Genomic DNA, 23,652 nt, shown 5'->3' with positions numbered 1-23,652 from the left:
GTCGAGTTCCCTTTTCATAGATGATTGTATAAAGAAACAATAGTGTTTCGTGTCTTTTGTTTTTGTTAGTAGATGATTGTATCTTAATATATTAAGAAACAATGATTTTTGGGTATTTGTCTTGGTTGATAGTTTATCAATACTATATGGATACGTATTTGAAATTTTTTTTTCGCTTATCTCCGCCCTCCCCCCCCCCCCCCAACTTAAAATCCTGGGTTCGTCCCTGGTTCAACTTGATGATTTTGAATGACAACTTGTGGAACAAAGTAGGAGAATAATTTCTCATTTTTGACCATATGAAACAGTTAATGAAAAGTTCAATCTTCCATTATATACCACCTAGTGAACAACCCCCCCCCCCCCTCTCCCCAACATACACACAAACCAAAAAGAAAAAGAAAACCCATACTATCTCATCTCAGTTTAAAATCTTTCTTGTTTCCTAGAAACCAAAAACCAATATTTTTTCATTGTTAATCGTTTTGAAAATTATTATTCTCAGGATAAGATGCAGCAGCTTGCGAAGAGTGAGAGGATGGCTATCTATCTGTCAAACATAGCTAACATTGTGCTCTTTGCAGCAAAACTCTATGTTTCTATTCAGGGCAGATCATTGGTGGTTATTGCCTCAACATTGGATTCACTCTTAGATCTCTTGTCAGGGTTTATATTGTGGTTCATGGCCCATGCCATGAGAAACCCAAACCAGTATCGTTATCCAATTGGAAAAAATCGGATGCAGCCAGTGGTAAGTCATTCAATCAAATAATTCTTTGAAAACTCAGATTCTGATGGATTGAAGTTGTTGAAGTTGATAATCAGCATTCATGTGTACTTGGTTTGTATTGCATCTGTGGATCATTTGGTTGCTCAGAAGTTGGTGGAGTGAAAATTATTCATCTTATACTAATTAAAAAAGTCAACCCTGAATGTTCAAATAGTGTATAAAACACCTATGAACGTTTAAACCTCCAATTTAAAAATTACCAACACAAGCTTAGAATCAAACAATGTATATGCAGAATATAATAATAAGCTAAAACGGAATTGGTAAAACAATCTAAACCATAATTAATCACAACCACAATAGTAATTAAAAGGCAAAGATTAAGGGAAGAGAGATGTAAACACAAAGACAACACAGCGATGTGTTATCGAAGAGGAAATCGAAGTCCTCGGCGTAAAACCTCTCTGCCGCCCTCCAACCGGTTAATAATCCACTAGAGAATAAAGTTGGGATACATGAATAGCAAAAAACCCTCCAAGCCTAATCTACCCAGTGCACCTAAGCCCTCCAAGCTTCTTGCTCTAACAAGATTACGTCGAACCTTGTCTTCTCTAGCTTACCGGATCTTGCAATAGCCCATTGCGCATTAACCAAAATGAATTGGTCCCTTCTGAACTGCTTCTCGAGCACCAAAATACTTTCTCACAGATATGGGTACGGTGAGATAAGGATTTGGCTAATGTACCTCTCAAGGATGTATCAATGGAGAGGGTGAGAGTAGAGAAATTTGGATAATCAAAGGATGAAGATTGTGGATGAGTTAATCTTGTTTTTCTGTAGGGTTTCTCTTTCAAAATTCTCTCTAGAAGCTCTCTAAATTTCGTAGGTATAAGGGTATTTATAGTAGAGTGTGTATGGAATGCGAAGAGTCAATTACAACTAAACAGGGTATTCTGACGACTCGAGCTCACGACTGGAACAGGTTGCAAGTTTGAGTCGCAAGCTAACTGCCTTGCCAAAATGGAGGTTTTGCCCTATAGTGCAACAATTGGTGTGGCCCTTCATCTCCCCCCGCATGCTTCACACGTGTGCCATTCTAGCGACTTGCCAGTCGCAAAATCCAATTGCGAAACTCTTCTTAATTGCACACTCTTGAGCTTTTCTTCACACACTACTCTTACATGATTCACACCTAAATATAGGTGTCTAAATGCTGAATTACAAGCAAATTTGGCACAGAATAAAGTGAACAAAATGATTGAATAAATTCAACCTTACAATCTTTCTCTTTGGCTATTCCGTGACAAAATCCTAATACAAACTCTAGACTTAACATATGAGTTTAGAACAGTTGAACAAAACTCACTCACATCTAACTCTAAAATCTATGAAGCTCTTGAACCATATGAATAAGTATTTCCTGAAAACAACAACATAATACAATCATTGTAAGTAGAAAACTCAAAATGCATATGGAGCAAACACAATGCAATCGAGCAAAAGAGTTTAAAGTAATAAAGCATGGCTTAACCAAAAACGAACAATCACTATAAATAGTGACCACAATGATCATTCACACAAGGATTGAACATCCGGACATGCAAGTTAATAAGCTCAATGCAAAGTATCATTTGCATTTCCAATACTCAATTGATACAACAACACAAGAAAATTGCATCGATGATATAAAATCCAACAAGGGCACAAGAGTGATGTACTAAAAGAAATGCATAACATTAACAACAAGTATTAAGCTACAAAGCATGGGTACAAAACAAAATATTTTAAATAGCTAAGCATAATCATGAACTATGAGTAGAGCAAAAACATAGTTAATATAACACAAAGCTCTTTCTTTCTTTCTCCCCCTATTATTTCACTCCCCCTATCATGAATCATAGGAGCTGTGATGAACTTAGAACATATATACCTGTAACCTGAAACACTTGCACAAAACATATTAGACCCTCAAGGTAAAGTAAGTAATAAAATGACAAGTATAATGTAATAAGTAAATTGCGATCAAATAAACATGATGTGAAATATATGAGCAACTTGATCATACACCAAAATAGTCATATAAAAATGGCTACAATGATCATATAGCAAAGCAAATGATCATCCGAACATGCATTCAATGAAGCACAATAGCATAAGGATGAATGCATGTCCAACACACAAACATGATGTAATGAGAATAACAAAGCATAGATGCTAAACATAACTCAAAGCACCGTAAAGTCAACAAGAAAACAAACATAAAGAAACACAAATAAAACAAAGTTTTCTTATTGTTGAGGTCTAAAAAAATCACAGTAAAATAAGCCCAAGAAAGAATAAGCTAAGCCCAAGAACGGGTAAGTTAAGCCCAAAAAAAAAGAGACCAAGTCCAAAGGGATTATACAAAAGACCCTGAGGATCCCGAAGCCCAGAAAGGAAAAGCAACCAAAGAAGAAAAAAGGGAGAACATCACAGCAAAAATACAAGGCGCAAGGATCCTCGGGCACCATCAATAAGCGCGAAAAAAAAAAGAAGACCAGGACAGATCGATAGAAAGAAAAACAAGAAAAAAACAAAAGGACGCAAGCGACCCTTCATGGCACAGACAGAAAAGGCGTCGGGGAACTAAAACAAGGAAGAAGAATGTTAACAAAAGCGATTTCAAAAGAGCAGAACAGGATTCCGCCCAAACAGGAAAGAAACGGAAAAAGTAAAAGACACCAGAAGTGAGGATGCCGAGAAGGGCATACCTCAGCACGCCCCAAAGAGGATGGCCAACCAGGAAGCTTTCAAAGGAACCAGAATCAAGAGAAGGAAAGAATGAGTAAAAACGGAAAAGGGGATTTACCGAGATGATGAAGACAGAACGAACTCTGTTTGCAAAAGACCGAAACAGGGGAACCAACGGTTCCCCAAGACGCCCAGAAAACTCCACTATAAAAGGGGAGGATGGGTTGTGAAGAAGGTAGCAAGAAAAAAGGAAAAAGAAACACAATAGAAAGAAGAGATTCTCTAGGAAATTATCAGAAAGTTTAAGCAGAAAGAAAATATCAAGGGAAAACAAATACTGCTTCCCGATATCCTGTAAAAAGCAGCTATGGCACATACTCGGATCCAACGAGAGTCAAACTTCGCAAGCTTTGAAGGCTGAAATAGCCATTCAAGGCTGCAATTTTTGAGCTTGATTGGACCTTGTATCACGTCCTAGTAAGCTTGTTGTGATCGAATAGATAATGCTTTAATTAAATATTGTTCCCGGGATCCCCACAGTACTTCTCTTTTATTGTCTTGCTAACCCTGCTTTTTCTTTCTTCTGAGCTTACGTTGTTAATTTCTGGCACTCCTCGATATCCCTGTTTGTCATCTTTTTTGTCAGGAGCATTTCTCTGTATTCACTTGATTCTTAAACAGCCATTTAGCTGCGGTGAGTCAAGGCCCAGTCCACCAAATCCCCTCTTTCTTTTTCATTCAGGCTTGGGATCCTTGGGCCTGAGTATCCCGAAAAAGACAACTCTCACATTTTGGCGACTCCGCTGGGGACTGGGCAAAGAAGAAGGAAGAAACAATCCCTTCACAGAGAATGCCTCCAAGACAAAGAAACAGCAAAGGAACCAATGTGCCACCTACGGCCTCTGAACCTGTAGGAGAAAACGAGGAAGTCTCCAGGCAAGGAGGTGGGATACCCTTGGTGGAACAGGAGGTTGTGTCGGAACAAAGACACGCAAGACAGGAACCAGACCTAATGGCCAGGATGACAGCAATGTTAAAGGATTTGGAGCAAGAAGTTCGTCTTCTCAAAGAAGGCAGGACACAGGAAGTCAGAGATAACATTCCCCCTACTGGCCACCAAGATGGGACCCAGCCAGAAGGAGGGTCAGCAGTAGGAGGAATAGCCAACCCTCAGTATTTGACACTGGCAGACGTCAATGCCCTCTTGGAGCAAGAAAGGGAAAAACTCTCAGGGATCCCCAAGCAATTCTCTCGGGATCCCCCGTTCCCTCCGGAACTCCTTGGCAAACCATATCCTAAGGGATACGAACCCCCAAAGTTCCATCCTTTTGATGGGAGGAATGGAAGTGCCGTGGAACATGTGAGCAGGTTTGTCCACACTATGGGCCCTTATGCAGGAGATAAAGAATTATGTCTAAGGGAATTTGTCAAATCTTTGGTAGACAGGGCATACACCTGGTACACCACGCTGAGACCCGGGTCCATCAAGACCTGGGATGAGATGATGGAAAAATTCTGCGCCAAATATTACCCTAGTGAAGACAAAATCACTTTCCAGAACCTGCAGATGGTGAGGCAGAGACCTGGAGAAGATCCTGTTCAGTTTATTAAAAGATTCGAAGATGTGTCTCTAGACTGCTACGGAGACCATGAAGAAAAGGAGCTCGTGGAAACCTGCGTAGCCAACATGCTTTTTGACTACAGGCTCAACCTTGAAAATTTATGTATCACACAGTTTGCTGATCTGCTGCAAAGAACCAGAAGGACGGCGCAAACCATGAGAACCAAAAGGCTGCCCGCATCCCAAGCTATGACAGCATCAGCAGGAGAAAAAAGGAAAAGACCAGACGGAAAGGTGTTTGAAGAACCACCAGTGATCCCATGCACAGCTGAGGAATTAAGCCATGTCCTAGACAAATGGATTGGAGATGGGGTTGTTAGGCCATTCACTGTGTCCAGGCCGCCAACCGAAGAAGAAAGGAAGAATCCTTTATTTTGCAGAATCCATAACTATGTGAAGCACTCCACTAAGGACTGCTGGACCCTTCGCAGATTATTCCACAAAAAGTTGAGAGAAGGAACCCTGGAACTCACCCAGAAGGAACCGGAAGTGCAGAGGAACCCCTTACCTAACCACAAAGGAAAAGGGGTGGTAGCAGTAGTAATACATGGGAACCCAGCAGAGGCAGGAGAATCTGAAGGATCCTTCCACCCGAGTACAGTCAAGACCCTCCAAAAGAATCCTAAGTTCAGGTCACTATTCAATCAATTAGGATTCGGACCAGAAGCAAGAAGAGTGGCCACAGAGTCTCTCATGAGTATAGCAGCAGATTCAGGGATGGAATGTTTTACAGCTGAGTCACATGCTAGTCGAGCTTTCCTGGAGACAACCAATGCAATAACTTTCACTGATGAGGACATGGAGATTGAGCACCCAGACCACCGTAGACCCCTTTATTTAATGGCGACCATAAACGGCGTTCAAGTCAGGAGAGCACTGGTGGATACAGGGGCATCACTCAACCTCATAGCCTTGAGTACCTTGGAAGCCGTTGGCTTAGCTGACAGAAGGATCCTGGGGACCCCCATGGAGATAACAGGATTTGGAGGATCGGTGGAAGCAACAGAAGGATACGTACAGCTAGCCTTAAGGGTAGGGCCAATAGTAGCTTTGACAAGGTTTCATGTGATTAATGCAGAAGTTTCTTATCACGTACTGCTGGGACGCCCGTGGCTTCACAAACATCGTCTTATTCCATCCACGTTCCATCAATGCATTAAAGGGAGACTGAATGGGAGGCCCATAAGGATCCCTGCCAATCATAATCCTTTCAGCCAGGGAGAAGTGAACTTTGCAGAAACAATGTTTTATGATGAGTTGGAGCCAGATGATGAGAACCCCACCCCAGGGACCCCGGGGGCACCTATCCTAGAAGAAGAAGAAGGAGGAAGGAGCACCCGTGACCTGAGAAACCTTTTAGAAAGAAAAAGACAAAAGAGGGAGCCCAGCTCTTCAGGATCCCGAGAATGTGTGGTGGTGCGGGAACCTGGGGGAAGGCTAATTTATCGTTTGTGAAGGTGCGCGGGGCCCGAATGCATTGTGCAGGAAGGTCCCGGACCACCAAGTTGCATGATGGCCCAAAAAGAAATCCCAGAAGAACCAGTTAAGGAGACCCAGATTTAGCCCGAGGAAGAACTGAAGGAAGTAGACCTGGGAACAGAACCAGGATCCCGGAAACCCGTTTTCATTAGCAGTCAATTGGTGGCTCAAGAAAGAGAACAACTGGTAGCCTTACTTCAAAAATACAGAGATGTGTTTGCATGGACTTATGATGAGATGCCTGGTCTAGACCCGGAGTTAGTAGTCCATTCTCTTAATGTGGAACCAGGGGTGAGGCCAGTAGTCCAACCAGCCAGGGTCTTCCACACTGAGGTAGAAGCTCAAATAGTCCAAGAAGTCAAGAAATTACTAACAGCTGGTTTTATCAAACCCATCCAACACCCAAAATGGCTTTCCAACATTGTACCTGTGAAGAAGAAGAATGGTCAAATCCGCTGCTGTGTAGACTTCCGCAACTTGAACAAGGCATGTCCTAAAGATGAGTTCCCCTTGCCCAATATCGATCTCCTTGTAGATTCAGCTGCAGGAAACTCAATGTTTTCGTTTATGGACGGGTACAGTGGATACAATCAAATTCGCATGGCAGCCAAAGATGCAGAGAAGACGGCATTCAGAACTCCGATTGGGAACTTTTACTACACTGTAATGCCCTTTGGCCTCAAGAATGCGGGGGCTACGTATCAACGGACCATGACAGCCATTTTCCATGACATGATGCATGAGGAGATGGAGGATTATGTAGATGATATTGTGGTCAAGTCAAAAACCAGAACAGGACATTTCCAAGTACTTGAGCAAGTTTTCGAAAGATGCAGGAAATACAAGTTACGTATGAACCCCATGAAGTGCGCCTTTGGAGTGTCTGCTGGAAAGTTCCTTGGGTTCCTGGTACATCACAAAGGCATAAGCGTGGATCCAGCCAAGGCCACAGCTATTGCCACGATGAGAAGCCCAATTATTGTTAGAGAACTTAAAAGCTTCCTGGGAAGGGTCTCCTATATCAGGAGGTTTGTGCCTGGTTTAGCCTCAGCTACGGCAGGCTTGTCAAAATTACTGAAAAAGGGAAATGAATTCACCTGGGGAACAGAACAGCAGGAAGCTTTTCAAAGAATTCAGAGCATTATGAACCATCTGCCCACCCTCCAGGCACCAGTACGTGGGCGACCTCTGTTACTATACTTAGCATCGAACTCTCAGGCAATAGGAGCCTTGCTGGCACAAGAAGATGACCAAGGAAATGAGCAGCCCATATACTATGTAAGTAGAACACTCAAGGATACCGAAACCAGGTACCCCAGAATAGAGAAAGCCTGCCTAGTAATCGTTTATGCATCCCAAAGATTGAAGAGGTACTTCTCAGCTCACCAAATCCTCTTGGTAACCAAGTCACACCCCATAAAAGCACTACTGCACCAGCCCCTCCTCACGGGAAGGATGGCACAATGGCTAGTATTGCTCTCACAATATGATATAGGCACAAGAACTCCCAAGGCTGTAAAAAGCCAGGCCATAGCAGATTTGCTAGCTCAATTCCCAGGGAAGGAAGAAGGCCCACTGAGCGAAGAAATCCCTGGTGAGGTAGCAGTGATGGAGATCCCAGGAAAGAAATGGACCATGAGGTTCGACGGATCGGCTACAGCAACTTCAAATGGGGTAGGAGTTGTGCTAAGCTGTGAAAATGGGGATGTCATGCCCCTGTCTTTCAAGCTTGGTTTCTCATGCTCTAATAATGCAGCTGAGTATGAGGCATACTTGACTGGGTTGGCTATAGCACTCAGCATAGGAGTAAAACACATGAGAGTGCTGGGGGATTCTAATCTTGTAGTCTCCCAAGTGAAAGGTGACTTTGCATTACGGGAACAAAGCTTAGCAGCCTACAGAACTTGGGCACAAAGACTGGAAATGGAGTTTCAAACCTTCAGCATAGAATACACTCAAAGAAGCGAAAACAAGTTCGCAGATGCTCTCGCCACCCTGGGATCCCAAATACCATTTGATGGGAGAGATACACTGATAAAAATAGGAAGGCAGGAACATTCTATTGTGAGGATCCTCCAAGGAATGTACCCAGGGGAATCCAAACAGCGGGACTGGAGGGACGAAGTCAAAGAAAGGATGAAAGAAGTAAATCCTAGAGGGAACATCAAAGAGCTAATGGATTACACTCAGATAGAAGGAGAATTGTACAGAAGACTGCCAGGAGGGATACTGTCCAGATGTATCACCGAGAAGGAAGGAAAGTTGAAATTAGAAGAATTACACGCCCAAACATGTGGAGTTGCAGAAAAAATCAGCCTATACAGGAGGATGCAACGCATGGGGTACCACTGGCCAGACATGGACAAGGAAGCAGCAGTCATACAGGGGAAATGTAAAGAATGTCGCTTGGCAATCGATAAAGAAGAAAGCTACGCTGTGTTTGTCATAGAAGATTGGCGGGTTCCTTTCATAGGATACCTGGCTCAGGGGATCCTGCCAACCGACAAGGAGCTGGCCCATAAGCTCAAGAAACTGGCGTGCAGGTATTTCTTGCAGAATGATATTTTGTTCAAAAAAGGATACCACGGGGATCCCCTCAGGTGCCTGGGACCAAAGGAAGCCAGAGAAGTGGTCAGAGAAGTGCACTCTGGAGATTGCGGAAGTCACCCAGGAAAGAGAAGGCTGCACAAGCAGTTACTGTTGTTGGGGTATTACTGGCCAACGATGAAAAGAGACTCTGAGGAGCTGGTCAGAACATGTCATGCTTGCCAAGTCCTAGGAGATGCGATTCACACTCACCCAAATGTCCTACAGGATATGACGACACCATGGCCTTTCCATACTTGGGGGCTCGATCTCATAGGGCCCATAAATCCTCCATCCAATGGTTACATATGGATCTTGGCAGCCACGGAGTACTTTACAAAATGGGTAGAGGCCATCCCTTTGAAAAAAGCTACTGGAGCAGCTGTAGCAAATTTCATTCGAGACCACATCATTACAAGATTCGGGATCCCCAGAAGATTGATCAGCGACAATGGAACCCCATTCATAAACAAAGATGTGAAGGGATTAACTGAAGCATACCACATCAAGCAGGGAAGATCTACCCCATACTACCCACAAGGAAACGGCCAAGCTGAAGCTACTAACAGGGTAATATTAAAAATCCTTAAGAAAATGAAGCATGAGTATGGAGGAAAATGGAGTGACCATTTGGCAGATGTGCTTTGGGCATGTAGGAGCTCTGTAAAGACAGCCACAGGATTCTCCCCATTCTCCCTGGTTTATGGAACAGAGGCCATCAGCCCTGTGGAGTTAATCATTCCTACACCAAGGGTAGTTCTTGAGGAAAATCAGGGAGAAAGTGAAGACGCAAGCAATGAAAAGAGATTAGTAGATCTGGAAGGAGTAGAAGAAGAAAGGGAACTGGCCAAGAAAAGGAGCCAAAGATACCAGCAAAGAATGACCAGAGCATATGCACAAGCAGTACGCCCAAGAGTGTTCACCAAAGGGCAACTAGTGCTAAGGATGGCGGAGCACGTGAGGAGGAACCTGCCAGGGCCTTCCAAGTTCACCCCAAAATGGGAAGGACCCTACATCATCAATACAGATCATGAAAGTGGATATTATTACCTCACCAAAGAAGATGGGACAGTCCTGACAGAACCCATAAACGGGAAGTGGCTGAAGCAATATTATGCATGAGGACAACGGGATCCCCAGTACCTCAGGGTCCTTTCACCAACTTCACTATCTGCTAAGTTCCTTTTATTTTGTCTTTTTATTTTTTTAGCCTTTATCAAAAATTCTAGCTTAAGATAATTTTGTTCAGGAACATGTGATAGATTGACACTTTGTGGTCAATGCTGCACCAAAAGACTTTTGCTTTGTTCCAAAAAAAAAATGATCATGTTTTAATGGAATTCCTTTTTCTGCAACATTTAAGTTTTTTTACTGCAAAGACCAAATATGGATAAATTCAAGGAAGGATACCTGAGTCAAAAAAAAAGGGGGGAGAATATGCAGTACCCCTTTTACATATGGCCCAGGATCCACCTCACAAATAATTTCGGATATCCCACAAACAGTCCCAAGTGCATAGGTCTAGGATCACAGAATAAAAGAAAATATCTAGGATACCTAGCCTAGCACTTGGCAAAAGGGGAACCTGTCAAAAGCTCATGAACTGGGACCGTATCTCAAAAAAAAATACACAGAGAAGGATACTAGTGTACCCAGTTCAGTACTTACACAATAAGTCACCAAGTACCTGGACCAGAACTTACAGTGAAACCTGTGAAAACCATGGTCCAGGACTCAGGAAAGAAAAGAATCACAAGAAAGTAAAGACAATATATATACATCCAAGGAAAAGGGCAGATTCACATACCAAGAAATAAGAAGCAGTTTTGATGCACAAAAGAGAAAGAGCAGAGCAATGTTTTAAAAAAAAAAATTATACAACCCCAAATTGTTCATATGAAAAAAAAAAAAGAGCTAAGGAATGAGGCCGGCCAACAGAGAAGCATCTGGAGAAATAGCAGGAACAGCCAAAGAAGAAAGGATCCTCTGCCGCTTGACTTTCAAATCTTGTAGAACTTTGTGAGCATGAGCCAAAGCTTCCTCAGCAACAGCTATCTCAGTGTCTATACTCTTGAATGATTGCCTTTGAAACAGCATATGAGCCAGCAGACGCAAGTGATCCAGCAGGAAAGACAAATTAAACTTGGCCTCTAGAAGGTCCTGCACCACACCTCTCCATTCCAGAAGCTTTTCTTCAGACAACGAATCAACAGAGGAATTCTTTAGAGAAATCAACACGGCACACAGCAACTCCATCAGAATATTGCCTAGAAAAATGCCTCCCCTGAAGCCACTGGTAAAATCCCCGTGACTCTTGAGCAGGCTCTCTAGCAGTGGTAAGCCCTCCACAGGAACAGAGAAGCGCAGGAAGCTGCCATAAGAAGACCCAAAGACATGAAAGTGGCTGGCAGGAAGACTATTGAATTCCAAAAGATCGAAGCGAGCCAGGAAAGAGGAAAGCTTCGAATCAAGATCTGATGCAGCCACCTTCGAGGCATCCCCCATCACCGTGTCACCACTTGCAGAAACCTGGGGACTTGCAGCCTTCTGCTCTGGATGAAGGTCAGCAACTCCAACAGGTCTCACGATTCCTTCAGGGATAACAGGCTCAGAACCTGCAAAGCCTGTATCAGTATTCAAAAAAGGGGGAGAAAGAAGAAAAAGAAAAAAAAAAAAAAGAACAAATCTAGAAGAACAAACCGGCTCCAGTTTCTTGGGGCAGAACCTCTTCTTCCTGATCTCCTGACTTCCCCGAAGATTCTGGGAAGGAACATAAGGCAAGTTGAAGAAAAGGTGAGGGACCAATGGCAAATTGGCTAAAGGAAGGGATAGATGCAGAGGGCTTCGCCATATATATAAAAAAAAAAAAAGAGGGGGAAAACACGATGGAATAGCCTGCACTCACCTTCTGAGCTCTCTGATTCTAAAGAAGAGGCAACACTATGAGCGGGTTTCTCACTGGTTTGACCTAAAAGGAAAAGAAGAAACTCAAGAGAAACTGGGAAAGAGAGTGAAACATAACGTTATTTCAAAAGAAACAAGCTTTACCTGTTTGTTTGGATAAAGGAGTGTCTCCCAAAGCATCTTTATCTGACGAGGACAGAGGAAACATAGTCTTGATAGGACTGGGAGTGCGCTCGAGATGGGGACTTTGAGATGATGGGATCCTAGAAGCTTTGGGATCCTGAGAATCCTGGGAACCTTGCATCGGCTGCCCAGTTTCCTCAGCAGGGTCATCAGTAGGGGGCTCCTCCCCCGTAACAGGAAAAATGATAGAAAGAGCTGTGATGGTTTCCTCCCCCAGAGCCTTGCCAGTCACAGGAGGGGATACCTCCGCCTAAAAGAAGAAGAAGCAGAGAAGGCAATACCATATAAATAAAAAAGGGAGAAGACAACAGGAATGCCAACAACACAATGGAAAGAATAGAAAAAAGGGGAACACACATACCACGTCGTCTCCAGAAGATTGGCCCTTACCCTTCTTATAATCAGACTTGCGCTTGGACTGCAAAGGAAATCACCACTCGTTAGCAAATAGAAAAAGAGTGCAAAAAAAAAAAAAGAGAGAAGAAGGAAAGAAGTCTTGCCCTTCTCTCTCTCTCTACAGATTCTCTGGAAGTCTTTTGCTTACTACGAGTACGCCCAGAGGGTCCTAAAGGAGGCTGGGATACCAAGCCAGGGGATCCTAAAGAACCATGGACCGAAGCAGTCACAGGAACCTGGGGAAAAGAAGACTCTACCTTGGTCTTCTTCCGGGTCCTTGAAACTAAAGGTTCCTTGACACCCTTGCCTTCGTGAGGTGCCAAGTGTGCTTGAGATTTCCCCGTTTTCCTTCTTTTTGCTTCAGAGCCTATCTCCACACCCCCTGCACTTTCGCCAACATCAGCAGCTTTCATTTTCTTCAACTTAACATCCTTACCTTTAGCAGTAGCAGCACTAATTGTCTCTGTTGCACCCTTTTTGATGGGCACCCCAGAGGAGGTACCAATGATAAGACTATCACCCAGCCAGGCCTCAGGAAGATCCTGTCCATAAGTCACCCAACCTCCCCTGGAGGAATGCCACTCTGCGAACCCAGTCTTGCTGCTTGCAGCAGCAGAAACGATCCCAGCAGTAGGAAGAGATAAACGTCTATTAGCTGTCGGAGCAGAAACAATGCTAGAATTCGGGACTTCCCGAATTGTACCAGTGCCAACATAGTCAACAAAAGATTTCTGTACTCTTCTCCAATAACCAGTATAGCCACTGGAAGCAAAGACTCCTCTCTGGGAGTTAGGCACCACGAACTGGGGGCTCCTCCGAAACCAATAAGAAAAGGCCTGCAGCCTCAAGAAAGGATCCAAGGAAGGAAGGGATGGCACCACATCCTTGAAAACTGGCGGGATATCTTGATCAAAACCAAACTGTCGAAGCACCCGGTGTGCTGAATAATGAGTGTACTTTGGGCCACTTGAAGAAGGCACGGGAAGCCAGGAAGGGCTAATGCAGGCAAGATAAGCCAGACTGCCCTCATCACCACGGCGCAAGTCGAAGGTATTACCTGTTGAAGATAAAAAAGAAGACAACGCAGAATCACACGCGAAGCCAGGACCAAACTCACGAGGGGATCTCCAACATAAGCTCCCTGCTTGGTCAAACAACTCCACAAGGTTGAGGCCACCACCTTTTAAGCTAATCCAACGGAAAATAATGGGAAAGGCATCAGTAGAATTGCCACAAAGACCCTTCACTATGTCAGGGGATCCTTGGAACTTGTCCTTCACAAACTTCAAATTTCTACACTTAGCCAAGGTAGCTGCAGAACGATCCCACATAAAAATCTGAAGAATGGCACAGTGAAGGGATGAAGTAATCACATAGCAAGAGTCACCCTCAGCCTCATCTCCGTGAAGATGGTCCAGTTGAGAATAAACGTGACCCAAAAACAGAGGGGCCAAAGGATATTGGGTACCTCGAGCCAATTTGATTGCCAACGGAAAAAGTGAAGACTTGACTCCGTACCCAGGGAATTCACTAAACAAAAATTTACTAAGCCAGAAGGCCAGGAAACCGGCCCATCTCACTTCTTTATCCTTTTCACGAGAGAGGGTCATCACCCATCTCCCCATCCTAGCCGGCTTACCACCAGGAGAGGCGGAGCGACCACCAAAATGACCAAATAATTTCTCTTCTACCACAAGATCCTCACTAGAAAGATCAATATCAAAGGGATTCTCTTCACCAAACACCGGGAGGAGGAAGTTATTAACCACGTCCTCCAAGGTGATTGTCAATTCACCAGTAGAAAAGAAAAAAGTATGAAGGGAAGGACACCAACGACGTACCAGATGCCTGAGCCCTTTGGCGTCTCTGAAACCCTCAAGGTTTCTGGAAATAGCCACTGCCTTTAGGATACCGGCGCGCTCCAAACGACCCACAAACTCAGCATCAGACAGTTCCTTGTCTACCCATATGGGCCAACCCTGAATCTTCCCCGCCACAAAATCGAAGAAAATAGGAACCGCCTCTCGGATCCCTTGTCTGATCTGGAGATCAAAAATCTCTCTAGGGTCAGGAACCTGGGCGGAACCGGCGAAACCCGCTTAGCCAGAAAATAGCCAAACGTGAGGGGATGGAGGAGCCTCACCATGAGAAATATGAGGAAAAAATAAACTGGGAGCATACCAAGGATCCCGTAGAGGAAAGGCTGGACGCTCAACAACCTCATGAGAATCGCTCGGAGCAGAACCAGAAGAACCTTCACCCTCAGAAGGACTGGGAGTACGCTCTCTCCTTTTCCGAGAAGAAGAAGAAGCCATGGAAACACACACCGTGAGAAGGAAAGAAATTGAAGGTGCAAAAAGGGAAGACCAGAGTAACGGAGAAGAAGAGAAAAGAAAGAGAAACACAAAGAGCGAAATAACCCAAAGAAGCAAAGTGATAAGATGAAACGGCTACAATAAAGGCGCGAATAGCAGTTAGGGAAAACAGTTTATGAAAAGACGCGCCAGTTGCCAAAGAATTTAATTTGAAGTAGGAATTACAGCAGTTATTAATGAGAAGTAACGGGAAACGAGGAAAGTGGGTAGAGGAGTTTCACCTCAAATACCCAACTGCCACGTCCCGTGTAAAGAGGAAGCTGCGAAAGAATAAGGGAATACAACACGCGAAAAAAAAAGAAAAAGAAAGAGAGGTGACTAGAAGCAGCAGAAAAGAGCCGGGATCCCAAGTAAATAGGAAGGGAACCCAGTAGAAGTTGAAAAGGGGGATACCACGAAAACCTAAGGAAACCTAAATCACTCACGCGTGGGCTTCAGGCAACCCACGAGCTCGGGGGGCTAAATGTTGAGGTCTAAAAAAATCACAGTAAAATAAGCCCAAGAAAGAATAAGCTAAGCCCAAGAACGGGTAAGTTAAGCCCAAAAAAAAAGAGACCAAGTCCAAAGGGATTATACAAAAGACCCTGAGGATCCCGAAGCCCAGAAAGGAAAAGCAACCAAAGAAGAAAAAAGGGAGAACATCACAGCAAAAATACAAGGCGCAAGGATCCTCGGGCACCATCAATAAGCGCGAAAAAAAAAGAAGACCAGGACAGATCGATAGAAAGAAAAACAAGAAAAAAACAAAAGGACGCAAGCGACCCTTCATGGCACAGACAGAAAAGGCGTCGGGGAACTAAAACAAGGAAGAAGAATGTTAACAAAAGCGATTTCAAAAGAGCAGAACAGGATTCCGCCCAAACAGGAAAGAAACGGAAAAAGTAAAAGACACCAGAAGTGAGGATGCCGAGAAGGGCATACCTCAGCACGCCCCAAAGAGGATGGCCAACCAGGAAGCTTTCAAAGGAACCAGAATCAAGAGAAGGAAAGAATGAGTAAAAACGGAAAAGGGGATTTACCGAGATGATGAAGACAGAACGAACTCTGTTTGCAAAAGACCGAAACAGGGGAACCAACGGTTCCCCAAGACGCCCAGAAAACTCCACTATAAAAGGGGAGGATGGGTTGTGAAGAAGGTAGCAAGAAAAAAGGAAAAAGAAACACAATAGAAAGAAGAGATTCTCTAGGAAATTATCAGAAAGTTTAAGCAGAAAGAAAATATCAAGGGAAAACAAATACTGCTTCCCGATATCCTGTAAAAAGTAGCTATGGCACATACTCGGATCCAACGAGAGTCAAACTTCGCAAGCTTTGAAGGCTGAAATAGCCATTCAAGGCTGCAATTTTTGAGCTTGATTGGACCTTGTATCACGTCCTAGTAAGCTTGTTGTGATCGAATAGATAATGCTTTAATTAAATATTGTTCCCGGGATCCCCACAGTACTTCTCTTTTATTGTCTTGCTAACCCTGCTTTTTCTTTCTTCTGAGCTTACGTTGTTAATTTCTGGCACTCCTCGATATCCCTGTTTGTCATCTTTTTTGTCAGGAGCATTTCTCTGTATTCACTTGATTCTTAAACAGCCATTTAGCTGCGATGAGTCAAGGCCCAGTCCACCAAATCCCCTCTTTCTTTTTCATTCAGGCTTGGGATCCTTGGGCCTGAGTATCCCGAAAAAGACAACTCTCACACTTATTAACACAATGTCTTCTCCTCCTTGGTATATGCATCTCCCTTATGGAATATCTCTCTCCTACAAATGTGCACAAGAGTCATATAGAAATGACAAAACTCTCCGGCATACTACTCTAGAGTATAGTCTCCCCCTTTTTGACACGAATAGACAAAGGGATCAAGGAGAAAAGAGGGCAAGAGATGAAGGTATGAACAAGGAGAATGATGCATGAAGGGTGCAAAACGAATGAGAAATGAAGCTCAAACAAAAGATAAAACAAAATGCTACAAAGTATAAGTTAAATATGACATGCTAGGATGAAGAAACAAGGTATAGACCAAAGCATGACAAGGGTAACAAAAGTGTGTGCAAAATGTGGCTATGTGCAATGCATGACCAAAGCATTGAAAGTGCACGTGTGGGATAAGGTGTGTTAAATACACAACCAATAAACCAAATATTATCCTAGTGAGGAAACATGAGAAACCCCAAAGTTTGATACTCATCGGAGTCCAAACAAGTGAGAAAATGCATAAGAGGCATTTTATTAAACACCTAACGTGCATACTATGAATAATAATGTGAAATAATGCATGAACATCATGAAATCCACCCTTAATACATGTTCTTTTTGCCACAAGGGGCCAACATCCAAAGCAAATCATCAAAAGAAATCAACCCCATACAAAAATTTGACACAAAAATAAGTTTTTCCAACCCCTATAATGAAAATCTCAACCAATAGCACAAAACTCTCCAAAAAATAATCAAAGGATCCAAATCAATGAAAAGAGTTTAAAAATTACCTTAGAGATGTTAATGGAATGAAAAAACATTCAAATTGATTGGGTTTTGATGTAAAAATATTGAAAGAAGGGTTTTAGAGAGGATGGAAGAGGTTTAAAACAGGCTTCCCACGAAAAGCTTTTTAAAAAGCTATTTATGGGCGTTTCGCGACTGGTCAAGTCGCAAGTGAGTCGCAAAAGCTTCTAGATGAACTCGCGACTAGTGAGTTGCGAAAATTTCGCGAGTCACGTGAGTCGCAAAAAACTCTGACACCTGTTTTTCAAAACAGAACATGTTTAAACAATGAAAAACAAAGTAATCACTAAACATGAACATAAAGAGTGATAAAAATCACTTCCAAATACATATAAAATGATTAAAATTTTTTTTCAATTGATCCATAAATAATTGACCACACACACATCACATTTAAACAAGTAGAATCAATTAAATGAATAAGGCATTCATTGAACATTAGGCATGTGTGTTATGTGTGTATCAAATGTGGAATAGTCTTTACTCTAGAGTGAAGTTTCAATGATCAATTCAATCAAGTCATACACAACTAGTACTAAGTCAAGTAGTTTATCTCAATTATAGAAGTGAACATATATGACCCCCCACAAGAAAATGATTACATATCTTTGAAACTTTTCATTTGGCTTCTTTACAATTCATAACATTTGATCATTTTGAATAAATACATCTCATTTTAAGATCGATGCGTGAAATTTTGATATTTCAATTTGATGAACAAGCCTTTGGTTTTTGGGCATCATACATTTTCAATACAAGTCGCTTTCCCTTTTTCCTACTTGAATACTAATATGTGCACGACTTTTGCAGCTCATTATCTCTTTTCGAGATTTAACATTGGTTGAGCTCTTTTAAGCAAAAAAAGATAAAAGAGTGAGAAGATATATAACCACAAGTCTACGCATGTATCAAAACCAATATGACTATTTACTAATAATTCATGACAAGCTTAAAGATCAATTTACAACAATCACACATAGATGTCAAGATTTTTCCCACAAAGATAGATGTGCATACGAAACAAGCTAAACTCATAAATACACTAAGCCATTTGTACGAAGGTACTAGACTAAACTCACATGTGATATGTGCTCAAACATATACAATCAAACTTTTTGAATTTTTCACCTTTTATGTGGTTTTGGATTTTTACTTATAAAAAACTAAAATATAAAAGTAAGATCAAAACAGAAACAATGCATAAAAAGAAATGCAAGATGCACAAAATGCATGAAGATATGACATTCAATGCATGAAAGGTCCTACAAAAATCGAAAGAATTAGATCAAGGACCAAAAGAGCAAAAACTCAACCATAGGAACCCTTCCTTATCCAAACGGAATGATTGTTTGGAATGAGTGTCTCATGAAAAGTGAGACAAGGGTTGGAAGAATGAGAATCGGAGATGCACATAAACAAGGAGTTAAAAGTATTAAACACTTTCTTTAACAACATGCTATTTTCACTCAAATCTGGTTTATCCTTTTTAGTACAACTTCCATGAAGCTCAAGTTTTTCTTTTCTTTTGATTTTTTTAAGCGCATGAAACTTAGAGCAATGAGATCTTAGATAACCAAAAGCACCACAATGGTGACACATAATGTGTTTAGGTCCACTAGGCTTTTTGGGAAAGGATCTAGCAACATGGTTTTGTTCCCTCTTCAACTTATGACATTGAGATCTTATATGACCAATCACACCACAGTAGTAGCAAGTTAGAATAAATTTAGATCCATCCAAAGCCTTAGGTTGAGACCTAAATGGAGGCCTTGACTTAAGAGCATTTCTCTCCATCTTTTGATTTCTTTTGTATGAAGGAATGTATACCTATTTGCCCTTAGAAGTAGAACATACATTAGGCACAAAATCGAGTACCACAACATGATTGCAACATATATTATCATCCTTTTTAGCAATAGATTTAGCAATCAAACACTTGGCATGCATTTTCAGAGATTCATTCTCACATTTTAGCTCATCAACAAGTTTGTGAGATAAAACAAGTTTAGCATCCAAGTCCACATTCAAACACTCAAGCTCCTTCAGCTTTTCAAGAGAGTTTTCAGGAAGTTTTTTATATTTCTCAACCAATTTGTTAGATTCATTGAATTTAGCAATCAAATCATCATTTTCACAAAATAACTTACTCAAATTCTTTTGAAATTTTTTAGCATTTTTCTTGAAGAGTTTAATGTTAGGAATATTAACAACATCCAAGGATTCATGTAACATAGTATCACAATCATGAGAATTATCACTCGTAGAGGCATTTTCACAAACATGTGGCATATTACATTTATCAACATTCCAAAGATGCATAAAGGCAAACAAAGCACTATCCATGGCAAATAAACACAAGGGGTCAAGGATCACACATAGGTATTTAAACCACAACAAGTGTACCTGCTCTGATACCAATTGAATGTTCAAATAATGTATAAAACACCTATGAAAGTTTAGACTCCCAATTTACAAATTACCAACACAAGCTTATAATCAAATAATGTATGTGCAGAATATGATAATAAGATAAAACAGAATTGGTAAAACAATATAAATCATAATTAATCACAACCACGCAATAATTAGAAGGCAAAGATTAAGGGAAGAGAGATGCAAACACAAAAACAATACATTAATGTGTTATCGAAAAGGAAATCGAAGTCCCCGGCATAAAACCTCTTTGCCACCCTCCAAGCAGTCAATAATCTACTAGAGAATAAAGTTGGGATACATGAATAGCAGAAGACCCTCCAAGCCTAATCTACCCAGTGCATCTAAGCCCTCCAAGCTTATTTCTCCAACAAGGTTATGTCGAGTTTTGTCTTCTTTAGCTTACCAGATCCCACAATAGCCCATTACATCAACCAAAATGAATTGGTCCCTTTTGAATTGTTTCCCAAGCACTAAAATATTTTCTCACAAATATAGGTATAATGAGATAAGGATTTGGCTAATGTACCTCTAAAGGATGTATCAATGGAGAGGGTGAAAGTAGAGGAATTTGGAGAATCAAAGGATGAAAATTGTGGATGAGTCAATCTTGTTTTCCTCTAGAGTTTCTCTCTCAAATTCTCTATGGAAACTCTCTACATTTCACGGGTATAAGGGTATTTATAGTAGGGTGTGTATAGAATGTGAAGAGTCAATTACAACAAAACAGGGTGTTCTGGCGACTTGAGCTTACAACTGGAACGAGTCGCAAGTTTGAGTCGCGAGCTAACTGCCTTGCCAGACTGGAGGTTTTGTCCTGTAGTGCAACAGCTGGTATGACCCTTTAGCTCCCCCTACATGCTTCACACGTGTACCATTCTGGCAACTTGCCAGTTGCGAGATCCAGTCACGAGGCTCTTCTTGATTGCACACTTTTGAGCTTTTCTTCACACTTCTCACACACTACCCTTATATGATTCCCACCTAAATACAGGGTTTCTAAATGCTGAATTACAAGCAAATTTGGCATGGAATAAAGCCAACAAAATGATTGAATAAATTCAACCTTACAAACCCCAAAGAAGTCAAGATTTTATGTTTTTATTTCTCCATTTCAGGATTTCATCATCCTTTCTGCAATCAATGATAGAAATAAGTTGAAATGCTATTCATCATTGCTACTATTGGCTCAGCTATGTCTTATTCCATAAATGCTAGAGGCAAATGCAATAGATAGACATTTCATGATGTCATGCCACAGTCTATTCTATTACAAAGTTTGAGATTAATGCAATACAAGACTAAATATTTCATCAGGTCCATGCTTTAGGCTCTCATTTTGTTATTGAAATGTTGAGCTTAGGGTCTACTGAGTTTATAAACAAATAGCATTGGTTTTGGGAAAATTTGTTTAATTAGAAACTGCATTGAATAGACACAATCTAGTCTTAGGAATAAAAAACTCCAGGGATCAAATGGAAAAATAGTCAAACAATCTACTCTTGGGGATAAATAGTATTGGTTTTGACTCTTGAACATAGAATTTTGAGTGTAGTTTCAAGAGTGATTATGACTTACATGGATGTGGACCCAACTTTTGCTTTAATGGATTTTTCTTTTTTTTTTACTAATTTAGCTTGAGATTGCAGGGAATCATTGTTTTTGCTTCAGTTATGGCAACTCCTGGATTACAAATTCTGCTTGAGTCTGGTCGACAATTCATGGCAAAGGTATGAAACTTTTATTTCACATGCTCCAATCTAAGTTAAGGATGTAGATGGCAGTGAGCATGGCTAGACACAAACATGTTTTAATCAAAGTTGGCTTTGAGAAGGATTTGAAATTAGCTCCTTTCGTTAATGTTTGAGGTTCAGTGTGATCTTGGTACTTCATGAAAAGCTACTACCTAAATGTATGAGATCCTTGTTTGATCACATTCTGAGTTGGTGGATACAAAATTTGAATATGATTGTTCTAAATTTTCATTTTCTGTAGTCATTTACTGTATCAATGAGTCCTTTAATATTGTTTTTCATTTTTTGTGCCGATTACAGACCCAGCCTGAAAAGGATCCTGAGAAGGAGAAATGGATGATTGGGATAATGGTCTCTATAACCATAGTGAAGTTTATGCTTGTGGTCTATTGTCAAAGGTTTAAAAATGATATCATTAGAGCCTATGCTCAAGATCATTTTTTTGACGTTATTACTAATTCAATAGGTTTGGCAGTAGCCATCTTGGCCATTCGATATTATTGGTGGATTGATCCTACTGGAGCTGTTATGGTGAGTTCATATGCAGCTCTTTTTTCTTCTTCTTCTTGTTTACTATACTTTTGATAATTGGGTTCATTTGTTGTTTTTATTCATCCAAAAGTAATAATGATAATTGAATTCAATTTTTTTTGCAAGTCATTAGTTTCCTTTCTTTTCCTAAAATTATCAAAATAACTAGCAGCCATGTTTTGCGTGTCCAAATTTTGGCATTCACTCTATTTCTCTCATGTTTTAAGTGAAATGCCCACTATTTGTGATTGGCTTCTTGAAGTTGATCTTAATCTATCTTTTCATAATGATTTGTTGAACCTGTGATGTAGATAGCACTATATACAATGAATACATGGACGAAGATAGTCATTGAGATTGTCTGGGCACTGATTGGAAGGACAGCACCGCCTGAATTTTTGGCAAAGCTAACATATCTGATATGGAACCACCATGAAGATATCAAGCACATTGACACAGTAAGAGCATACACTTTTGGTTCAAATTATTTTGTGGAGGTTGACATAGTTTTGCCACGAGACATGCTTTTGAACAAAGCTCATGATATTGGTGAGTTGCTGCAAGAAAAACTTGAGCAACTCCCTGAAGTTGAGCGAGCTTTTGTGCATACAGATTTTGAGTATTCTCATAGGCCTGAACACAATATTGGGGTTTGATGACAATGATGATGATGACAGTGGTAATGATCAGAGCTAAGCCTTTCCAGACTAAAAGGGTGACTTGTTGATTTAGTTAATATGTGATGTGATTCTATTGTAACCAGTTGCAAACCTGCGCAATGTGCAAGCAACTTATATAATAGATTTTAACAAATTTTACCGGTTGTGTTAGTGAAACTCTCCTGTATTAAAACAAAAACAAAAAGTAATCTTATTACTCTCAAGTTTTACAAATGAGACACTTCATCAAATACATGTTCAATAGTGATGTCACAAGCACATTCAACAAATAAGTGAATATTTCCCAAAATTCACTTCCAAAAACACTCCTTGTTGTTTTTAGATGAAACATGCCTACAAGTATCATTATTGGCTTCTTCTCTCTAAAAGAAATTTCAAGAATCGGTAGATACATAACTTCCAATAGTAGCACGCAACTAATTATTCTATCCTATTCTTGTTAAGTATCATTTGAGTGGATGCTCTTCTTACTATATGCAATCGGTTTAAATCCAATATCTAATGGGTATTTGTGACCTGAAAAAGCATCAAAGTATGTTCAAGGTCACAATGCTGACATTATATTCAGCATATCAACAGACTAAAACTTGATGATGCAATAGATAAAGAAACTTCAAGTTTCGAAACATTTTTTTATTTTTTATTTATAGGTAACTTCAAGTTCGAAACATTGAGATTCAAATCATTATTATCTTCTTTTTCCAGAGAATCCAGAACATATCCTTGAGCATCAAGAACAAATCCTCAAGGTTGA

At 41.0% G+C, this 23,652-nt stretch overlaps 1 protein-coding gene across 1 annotated transcript; it reads left to right on the top strand.

Moving 5' to 3' along the window:
* Positions 1–510: 510 nt before the first annotated feature.
* LOC126720381 (metal tolerance protein 10-like) lies at positions 511–22,889 on the top strand. Its single transcript, XM_050422799.1, has 4 exons — positions 511–751; positions 21,583–21,663; positions 21,988–22,218; positions 22,530–22,889. The coding sequence occupies exons 1-4, from the start codon at positions 512–514 to the stop codon at positions 22,872–22,874; spliced, it is 897 nt and encodes a 298-aa protein (XP_050278756.1). The 5' UTR covers position 511; the 3' UTR covers positions 22,875–22,889.
* Positions 22,890–23,652: the final 763 nt, after the last annotated feature.

The sequence above is a fragment of the Quercus robur genome, chromosome 4 (genome assembly GCF_932294415.1).
Source record: "Quercus robur chromosome 4, dhQueRobu3.1, whole genome shotgun sequence".
Lineage (NCBI taxonomy): Eukaryota > Viridiplantae > Streptophyta > Magnoliopsida > Fagales > Fagaceae > Quercus > Quercus robur.
Note: the sequence above shows the minus strand (reverse complement) of the source record. Positions and strands in the feature narration are given on the sequence as shown.